This window comes from Rutidosis leptorrhynchoides, chromosome 6, assembly GCF_046630445.1.
Source record: "Rutidosis leptorrhynchoides isolate AG116_Rl617_1_P2 chromosome 6, CSIRO_AGI_Rlap_v1, whole genome shotgun sequence".
NCBI classification, from domain to species: domain Eukaryota; kingdom Viridiplantae; phylum Streptophyta; class Magnoliopsida; order Asterales; family Asteraceae; genus Rutidosis; species Rutidosis leptorrhynchoides.
In genome coordinates, this window is record NC_092338.1 from 333,820,937 (window position 1) to 333,831,951 (window position 11,015).

The 11,015-nt window shown below is 33.7% G+C and overlaps 1 protein-coding gene across 1 annotated transcript; it reads right to left on the bottom strand.

The window, feature by feature from the left end:
• Positions 1-4,557: 4,557 nt before the first annotated feature.
• LOC139856164 (uncharacterized) lies at positions 4,558-5,043 on the bottom strand. The gene is made up of 2 exons (XM_071845412.1): positions 4,791-5,043; positions 4,558-4,697 (listed from the first exon to the last, which is right to left on the bottom strand). The coding sequence occupies exons 1-2, from the start codon at positions 4,884-4,886 to the stop codon at positions 4,587-4,589; spliced, it is 207 nt and encodes a 68-aa protein (XP_071701513.1). The 5' UTR covers positions 4,887-5,043; the 3' UTR covers positions 4,558-4,586.
• Between the last annotated feature and the right edge of the window lie 5,972 nt (positions 5,044-11,015).

Here is an 11,015-nt window from a genome sequence, read left to right on the forward strand (position 1 = left end):
TTCCAAGTATTCAATTGAAAACTGTGAAGATAAAGGTGGAGATTACAACCCAAATGGAAATATGATGTAGATCTAACACTAAACTTGCTTGAACTTGAGCTTAATCCTCCAAATTAGCCTTAATCTTCTACTAGATGATGAAATTAGGGTTTTTAGGGTAATATTCGAGGTAAAAACTGCAGCTCTCCCAAAAACCTAATCCCATTTTCTATTAATAGCTTGACAAAAATTCTGCACTAGAACAGCGAATGATGCGGCGCATTTGCATGATGATGCACCGCATTTGGTAGTCGAAAGGTGATGCGCCGCATTTAGTAGTGAATGCGCCGCATTTGGATAATGAATGTGCCGCATTTGGTAGTGAATACGCCGTATTTTTGTGCTTGCAAAGATTCTGGTGCTGAAAGGGTCCAATTAACACTATAGATGCGTCGCATTGGCCATTTTGCTGCACCGCATTTGCTAAAATTCTGCATTCTCTTGATTTTTACCATTTTGGTTCACTTTTTGGCCAAACTTAGTCAATTTTACACCAAGTAGTGATCTCCAGCCTTGAACCATAAATTTGATCAAATAAAACCCTTCCGAGCTCAATAATCCACTAAAAACGAGTGTAACGAGGGAGATATTGCGAGATGAAACATGTGTAAATCGAGCAATATCAGTGTACATGTTTAGTCTAGTTTTTTTTCTGCCTAAAATAACGATTAATATTAAAATTAGAATACATTCATGAATAAATGAAGGATTATATAAATCCAATACAACAGGAAAAAAACTGATGATCGAAAAGGCTCGAAAAGAATAAGCAAACTAAAGTATCATAAAAACGCAAACTCAATCCGAGTCAAAACGAGAATGGCCACACAAACAAACATAACTACGAACAACCACAACCACACTAAACAATCTATCAAAGTGACAATCAAAAACCTAAAACATAACCCAAAATAAGGGACCACAAACAAACTACAACACATAAAACTAAAAACTGAAGTCCACTATGAGGGGCCTTTACCATTCCTATTATCCGGACGTGACGTCTTCCCCTCAAACTTATCAATATGAATCCCTTTGCCGCTACAGGATGGAATCAAATAAGTAATAACATTCGCCGAGCTAACTACTAATCCAAATGCTCTCACTCGATTGAATCTCATCCTGCTCCACCAAGTCTTGAAAAAAACCCTTTATTAATAGCAACTGAGGGACCCGTGTCATTAGACTCCGAAGAAACCACTCTATTAGTTTCCAACGAACCCGAAACATCTTCATCTCTTAACTTCAAACCTATGTGATGAGTAGAAGAAACATCAACATGATCCACGCTCACGCTTGAAACATTCAAAGAACCCATACCCTATTGTTTACATTTCTTTGGTTCGCCTCTTTTTGTCCAAGAAGCCGCAACATGCTTAGCCCTTTTATATCCCAAATGCCCCTCACCAATCGGTCCAACAGAATGACTAAAAACCGAATCAGTAGGCACATTTGAAGATTGAAAAGGACCTAAAACACTCAGTAAACAAGGTTGTAAATTAGGACCGAATTCAGGGCAATACGTTCCACAACTTCTGCAACATCTGTAACGTCTACAGTTGCATATAAACTAACCTCAACCCCGACATGATCATGAACATGGATTAAATCTGTAACATCTTCAACATCTAAGCTACCGAATTGTAAGCCAACCTCAACCGCTTCCATGTTCACAATGTTATCCAAAACATTCAACTCAGTCTCGGGTTGAACAAAACTAATACCATCAGCATGTTCACCACCGACACCCAAATTCTCATTAACTAAATCAACGTGTTGACCGTAGAAAGGATGACCCGCAAGAATGATTTGGTTAGACAATTCCAATAAATCGGCTGGAAACTAGTGTAAATCAAGGTCTGATGGGGAACTTAACTCGTTTACCCATACGTGACACACAGAAAAAATATCATCCTCGAAATCAATCTCCACCGATTCATGTAAATGTTTTGGTTTACCTATTTTGAAGAAAGTGTACAAAGAACCAACATTGCCCAAATTGCTAGAAGCCTTCGCAACCTTCAAAACGTCACCAAACAAGCTCGCAACCTTTGAGGTACTATCGGCGAACACGTACGCAACCAAGATACCCTTTACTTCGACCCAAGTGAACCGGAAGAAGCTTCGTGCCAAATCTTTAATCGGAGAAACAAGTACGAAATCATCGGAAACATATGTCAGTTACCTATTGCATCTTTTCTCGTCAACACACACAATTAACGCCCCATACCTTTCTACCCTGCACACCTTAGAAACCGAAGCCTTCATCTTGATCAAAAAAGTTGCAATACTAGAGGACTAGTTTCTATATCACAAAGCATTTCATTGCATATTAAATGAAGCGTTCAACACCTTATGCTGAATCGTACAAATTTAGTACATTTGTTTATAATATCTGCATGATAAATTATATAAACTGTTCAACAATTTATTTTGAATCATTCATAGTTGTAATACTTTTCTAATCAATCAACATCTTCATTTTCTTTGATATCTTAGGATGCATTTAATTACTTATTAATTGAATGGTTTATTACGAATGTTGAACCATTCAAACATTCATCGCATTTGTTTATGAGAAACATTCATCGCATTTGTTTATGAGCTCTGAATAACATGTGGTGCTAAATGTTTTCAGCATTCAATGTTCGACTATCTAGAGTTGAAATAATCTCTTAACAATTGAGCACCTCGTTTTATGTAATATGCATTTCAAAATATATCAAAAACACTCATTAAACAACTGAATTGTTATTTAATTCATGCTAAGGTTAATATAAAATTACATAAGACCATCTCTAACCATAGCGTGCTGGACCCCAAGTGCAACGAGCACGCCTCCAACACGCAGCCAACGCGGCGTGCTGGAGGGTTAGGACCTCGGCATGCTGGAACTCAACACACAACAACTTCAAGCGTGTTTGAACAATTTTGGTGATGTGGGTGGTTTCAATTGGTTTTGCAACGAATATATTCCATAATTTTGCAACGGATGTATTTTAGATTTTGCCCTATCTTTACATATCTACACATACAGTTTCTACAAACATCAACCTTCAAACATTCATACATACTCATCATCTCCAATCTTCAAACATCTACACATACAAATGGCACCGATGACAGCTAATTTCGATGTTCATTACGGAGGTCGCCTATCGACCAACATCAAGTCATACGAAGGCGGTCAGAAAATGCTACTTAACGACTTCTACATCAACAAATTTGATTTTAAAGAGTTGGAAAAATTACTCAGAAAAGAATTTTGTGCCCAATGGCCGAATATTTGTATTTAGACGAAGAAAAGAATGAAATATTGCGCTGCCATAATAACTTTTGGAAGAAGCTTAAGAAATACGTCAAGGTAACCCGTAATCGAATTCAGTTGTATCTTGTGGATTTAAGCATGTGAACAGTTAATCATGTCCCTTTCGATTCTGGAAGTAGTCCCGAATTGGGAGAGTCGATTGATTGAATGGTAGTAATTTTATGTTTTTAATAAGTAGTAATTTTATGGTTTTAAAAAGTAGTAATCTTATGTTTTTAATAAGTAGTAATTTTATATTTTTAGGATTTTTATTAATGTAATCGTATTATTAATTTTAATTTTTAGTGTTTATTTTTTATTATTATTTTGTCATTATAAAATAATATAACTAAAGAAATTAAATTCAAGAAAGATGAAAGAGAAATAAAAAATACCCTACCCCTACCCAGCAACACGCAACTCAGCACGCTACCATTATTCAGCAATTTGCCAGTCCGCCCATCAAGCACCCACCCCACCCAGCAACACGCCAACATACCAACACGCCAACACGACTCGAAGGGTTAAATATAGTCTAATACACATTGTCATAAAGTATAATTATTAAACTTGTTATTTTCATTCTTACTTCATTTAGAACTTTTGACTCAAATAGATTATGAATCATTTAATGCTTATTCATTTAGATTTTTCAACCGCACTCTTACTTAAATTATAATTAAACAATTATATTCTTTTGTTTATTCTTTTATAAGGTTCACACATTAATTTTACCTTCACTTAAAATAACGATTATCAAGCAAGTTATTGTCAGAATCAAGTACAATCAAAACTTTTAAACTATTTGATGCTTAATCATATATTTTATCAAACGTTTTTTTATGTATCAGAACATTTATAAAATTTTGCTTTATTCGTGTACAAAATACCATTCATTTTTAACGTCCAAATACGCTTTTTAAAACTAGTTTTACCGTTAAGTTTTTATCAATCCGAAAGATTAATATGGTATATCCTTATGTCTGAGAAAATCTGTTGATATTGCTATTTGCTATCAATTGATACAAATACAAATACAAATATGTGGCAAAAGAAATCATAATGGCATAAAAGCATAAAACTAATAATGTTGAAATTAAAAAACTAGATAATGAGATATACCGTAGACTTTTGATAGATTAATCAATACATAAGTAAATAGTAACAATTCATGATAAACTTGTCTTCTGTTATGAAAAATTTGAAAACAGAGAAAACAGAAGTAGCAAGGTGGAATGATTTATTTATTAGTTTGTTTCTGTGCTTTTCTTTTAGCTCTTCTTTCTCTTGAACTCAATGATGTTTTGAACCCTTCGGATTCATTGTCGTCCCAATCTCTATTTAATGATTTCTGAAATTATATCCAAATTTTTAGTATAAATATATAAATAAATAAAATCATCAAATTAAATTTAAAAGCTAGAGTAAGTGAGAGAGTGAGTACCTCTCGGAGCTCGGAGAAGCTTACGACGTAGAAAGTAACTGCGGCAGCTGCAACGATGCCGAGCACAGGGAGTCCTACTTGTTGTAATCCATCCATCTTCAATTCAAAGCTTTTGGTTATCTACGCTTCTACTTTTATGTGGCTCCAAATATGTTTAAAACCCTATCCCTTCATTTTAAATAAGTGCTTTTTTTATCATGAGAACATATCTTCTCTAAATCTTTATATCTAAAATGAAAAGAGTGATAATACCCTCCCTTCCATATTAATTGTGCATTTATAAAAAAAAAAAAACACACGTTTTTAATGATATCCTTCTGATTTTTCCTGTACTATACAGTTTTAATTCTTAATTTTTACTTATTTTTTCTTACATACATACATTAGGGTATTAGGGTATTAAAGAACTTTGACTCTTTATTGTAATCCATACATACATTAGGGTATTAGGGTATTAAAGAACTTTGACTCTTTATTGTAATCTATTCATGAAAGTGGACAATTAATTTGAGACATTTCAAATGAAATAAGACAATAAAAATGAGACGGAGTAGTTATTTATAGTAGAAGATCTAGTGGTATCGAGCTAATTTATCAACCTTGAAGTTGTGAGTACAAGTTCTCGAGTTGGATTATTTGTAATAATTGTAGAAATTCATGACCGTCTTAGGTCGATTTTGACCCGGTTTTTAACCGCTAGACTAACGTTTTAGACGGTTATATACAAAATTAGCCGGCTTAGTCATTGATCGGCGTCGAAGTATCAATAAAAAATATCTTAATTACCTTAAACTAGTTAGGGTAAGAAGGGTTCGTTCCACATGAGATAGTGGTTAAAAGCAAATAATTTTCAGGAGTTTGTTGTAATTAAAACCAAATTGTAACTAATTTAAAGACGTTTAAATAATAAGACTTAAACTTTATAGGGTTTAAGCAAAAACATAAGCAAATTATTAAAAACGTGAAGTTGTGATCATCTGATTAAAAAGCTTTATTGCTTCCAAATCACGAGCATTCATTCGATCAAACAAATATTATGCTTGTCACGTTTCCATTTAAATCACATAGACATGAATTCTTAAATGTGTTAAAGTTAATTATCTTGGGCACAATTATGTAACCTAAACATTTATCCTTATCCATAATCTAAATTAACACTAAGTGGGATCAAACACAATTGTTAAATCACAATAATACGTCTTGCAAAAATTAAAATCAACAAAGTTAAATTAAACGTTAAATTGAATGGCTTACAAAATTATAATTCAAAAGACATAATCCTTACAAAATCATAAACCACATAAATATTTGAATGAATAAAACATACATCAAGTGTTCATTGGAAGGAATAAAGAAAAGAGAACTAGCGGAGCATGTTGGCGATGATGAACATGATGAACAAGGATGAAGAGTGATGAACATGCCTTCAATCTTTAAAAAATTGAGTGTTTTGGTGTTAGGGTTAAGGTTTCTAGCTCCAAAACTGAGATAGAGAATGATAAAATTTGTGGGTTTAGGGATTAGTATTTATAGATGTGAGAAAACTTGTCCCCTAAGTCATAAATTCCTAAAATTCGTCCAGAAAGTAACTGCCATAAATAAATTGTCGTAAAATACGACCATCAAACCGTAATTTACGGTAAAAAAAATCAAAATCGTAAAACTGAGCCGTAAAAATGTGGCTCTATCACTTTTGTTAACAATCTCTAACATACACATACAGTAAAACCAAACCGTATTTACGGTTGCAAAACTGTAATTTATGATTTTGACGACATCTCGATATATTCTTGTTTTTAACTTCATTTTCGTGCAACCGTCTCTAATCTTCAACTATTACAAAAGCCATCGAAATCAACTTGTTTTAACCTTCAAACTCTCGTACATTTCATCACAAAGGCACAAATGTGAATGTAAAATATGGAACAATCAAATCTCCCACACCTGCCTTTATTTGTCCTCAAACAAATCTTCATCGTTAACCAAAAATAAAATGAACCATCTTAAAATCTCCAACTTCAATGTGCATATTTTTCGAGTACGAATAAGATCACCAAATGTAGGGCAAAGAACGAAGGGTTAAAAAGTGGGTGTGTGTTCCACAGTTGTCTTCATGTTCAAGACAACGGCACTACAATCAAATGCACCGATGTCGGATATTCTTGTGATAGAGAAAAGGGTGTAGAAATGAAAGGAAGTTCATGGTTATAGCCCCATGTGACTTGGTACGATTTCCCATGTTTTTGGATTTGGCCCCAATTAGCTCTCATGTTTTGGATTTAGCCCCAAAAGGATCTTAAGTTACGTATTAACCGTTCATTTGGGAAATGAAATGTATCAAACCACAGTAAATCCTTGTTTTAAAGATTGCGACACAATACAAGCATCAAGATCGAAAAAAATCACTCCGTGTTAAAAGGATGATGAGCAAGATACAAGAGTTTTGTGAATAGTGCTATGTTTTTTTAATGTTATTTTGGAAATGAACAACCACACAAACAATTAACTAACTCGGTGTATTACCTTTTGATAAACTACCTTCTGGGTGAAAAGGAAGGCGACGAGAAAGCAATTTTCAAGTGAAAATGTACGTGTCATTCACAGCTAAGTCGGTATCGGAAAGAGACACAACCACTTTACTTGCTCGGTATATTACCTCTCACTAAACTACTTATCGGGTAAAAATAGAAGCGATGAACAAGAAACGTTTACGTCAATGTCTTAATGACATGCATACAAATTGGGTAATAAGTGGTCGGGTGCAATCAATATCCCTGTTAGGGGAAACAGTGAAAATCGTCCTAGAAGTTTTCGGTCTGGCACATGGTTTGGTTTCTAACCATGCTATGCAACCATCGTTCTCATGGTTGACACCAAACTTGGTTTAGGTGACCTACATAAGAATGTTTAATAAACTTGTAAGATTTCTGTTCAAATATAATGAACGTTGTGGCAAAATGTGTTTGCATAAAATATGGGTAAAGTGGGGTGGAGTATATACTATCATTGGTTGGAGATATAATGACAATCAACTTATAGAATAAAGAAAGCTAAGGCCCGGTCTTTAACTAAAACTTTTTATGATCACCATTAATGTACCTGAAACATCCTAATGCAAAAGTGTAATAACAGCATCACAGTCATTCATATATATTAAAAAAAAAAAAACACTTGGCCTTTTCTTTTATTTCTTCAAATCATAATTCAAAACAACTACAAAAGTAAAAAAAAAAAAAAAAAAAATCCAATATAAGAGAAATTTAAGATTTTAATCAAAATTTCAACAAGCCAAATGTATTTTACCCCCAAAATTTTTTAATTTTCCCTCCCCCACACTTAAATCATGTTATGCCCTTGTATGCATGTTTTAAGTATAAGTGGAAAAGAGAAAAATAAAAAGAAAAATTTTTCTCGCGGTATCACTGATTTTGTTCGGTTTATACTTCTTTTATGTCGCAATATCGGGTTCATATGTGTTCATTTCGGTTTATAATTGAAGATTAATCAAAGATATATATTGAAGTTTAACACCTTTTATGTTAAGGTGTTATTTGAGTTGTTACTTGAGGTATTTGTGGGGGTCTAGAGGTGTTTTGGAGCTAAAATGTCAAGAATAATGGTTTCGATTCGAGCTACAAGTTCAAGACTTTTTAAGGCCAAAATATGGTGTTTCAACTCTCCCTTTCGCGAGATTTCATGTGTATTTTATCTCCTTTCGCGAGCAACGCATTGAGCTAAACTAGAGACGCGAGAATACAAAAATTGAACGCGAAGACCAGGTCCTCGTGATCACGATCCCTGTGCCTTTATGAATCTAACGATCATGAGTGTTGTCAGGGCATACCTGTTTTGCTGATTAAAATGAATTTCGAAGGATTAACCTTTTCAAAGCCGTTTAGAGAGCATACTTGGGCAATTTTGGTGATTCCAAACCGTATCTTCATCAATTTCAAAGGCCTTTAACATCAAGATTGATGACTGGATATTAAATCGTTATTGGTTCTTTATTTTTCATTAGTTTTTGTTAATCACTATGAATTATATTGTGTTCATGTTTGTGATTGTTCTTTTTATAATCATGTTAGGTTAAAATTATTGTGTTTGCTCATATGTGAAACATTTATTGTTGGATTGTCTTTCATTTATAATTATAATGTTTGATTTTTCGTTATTGATTATTCTGTTCAATCAAAAGATTTATTATATTTATCATTTACTTTACTTTAATTATTAAATGATTTTTTGACTAGTTAATGTTAATTGATTAGTGATAAACAGGTTATGCTTCAACACTTTGTGATGTAGACACTTTGTGGGCATATTTGAATATAGTTGGCAAATAAAAGCTTGAATCGTAGATTTTCCTTACGGTCAATTTGGCTCAGTGATGACTTCCTGTTGGTTCATGGTGACATTGGTGAAGGATTCCCATCGCTTTTTTTTTTCATCAACACATCTTTTGATTATCTGGTCTTGACAAACTTTGAACAAGTACGGGTCTTCTCAGTAATATTTCTTGACATACCAAAAGAATTTCTGTCTTCGGGATGTACTCATTCCTTTTTGGACTACCCCTGCAACTAAATAGTTTGTTTTGTCGGCGTGACAAGGATTTCATTGAATTGTGATCCTGTTTAAGCTTATCGTAAGCTCATAAGTTGTTCTTCCTGAAATTTATTTATGATATTCTTGTTCATCAAGTTGTTCTGTAAGTAACTAGAGGGGGTGAATAGTTACTTTGTGGTTTCTTAAAACTTTTTCGGAATCTTTAGCGATCAAAACATAAGTTTTAAGTGTGGAAGCATTTGTGTTTGTTAATGCAAGTATGTAAAGAATGTAAGTGCACAAACATAAGGATTTATAGTGGTTCAGGTGGATGTTAACTAATCCAACTTAATCCACTTTCCAATTCTACGAATTGAGACTTTTCTTCACTATGATACCCCAAACCCGGTGGAGTGTCAGGATACAACACTAGATCCTCGATAAGCCGCTACTTATGAACCCTTACGTCCCTTTGAAGAATTCACAAACACCAAATGCTCTTACCACAAGATCCTAATGCTCTAGCCCAATGAAGTAACAACTACCTTCTAGATCCCTTTAAGAAGATAACTCACAAGTAAACTTATAGCTAAGATTACAATCACTCATAGTTCTTCAATAGATCACACCAACTTAATTCCCAATGGAATTGATCAACTTCCTAGATCCCTTTAAGGAAGTTGAATCATTAAGCAAGATGGTGTTTCCTATCATAAGAACCATCTAACTTCCTCGACCCCTTAAGGAAGTGTCGTACAAAGTAAACTTAAAGATACAAATGATAAGTACAAAGTTTACATTTCAATTCTACTTAGTGTAAGTAGAATATCTCTTTCTCTCTTATAATCTCTCTATAGATATGTGCTTGAGGCTTGGAAGATCAGTAGATATGTCTTTGAAAGAATGTTGGAAAGAGGTAGTCTTCAAGTTTGGAAAAGGTTGGAATTTATAGGAAAGAAAAAATTCTCTCAGATGGTGTACGGCTGAGTCCACGGTCAGCCGTGCTTCGACCTTGCTCCTACTGGACAACTATTCAATATATCCATTAAAGCACTTTTTTCTTTGAATTTTTGGCTTCTTTACCCAATATAAAGCTTTCAAAAGATGCTTAATACACCTAGAAGTTAACTCCATTACCCCTTTGATCTTAGACATATGCATGGATATTGACATGTGCTAGCTAAAGAAGAAAGTCCAATGTCCTTGACCATTGTCATTGATTTCTTAATAAGGTAAATGCAGATTTTTGTCCCTTGACAAACCACTTGCATCCATACTTCATTCTCCAAATCTTTAAACCCTTGTCTTCATCTTTGATGAAAGTATCTTGCCCATTGGAACCTTGTTACAACTCCATTGAACTAGTTTTAGAACACTTTGACTAGTTGCACTAATCACAAAGATACATCACTACATTCCAAACCTCATACCCATGTCTTCACCAACTTGTCTTTTCTTTGATGGAAGTATCTTGCTCTTTGGAACATTGTTACATCTCAAATGAACTAGTTTGTATCTAGTTGGAACTTAATGATCCTTGTTAGAACCTTGACTAGCTTGAACTAATTACATTTACACACATACAATGGTACTTAAAACTAATGGGAAAACACCTCTTTAATTGGGACTTTAATGACCATTATTAGTATGTTTAAATGACATTATGTAATAGTATAAAAA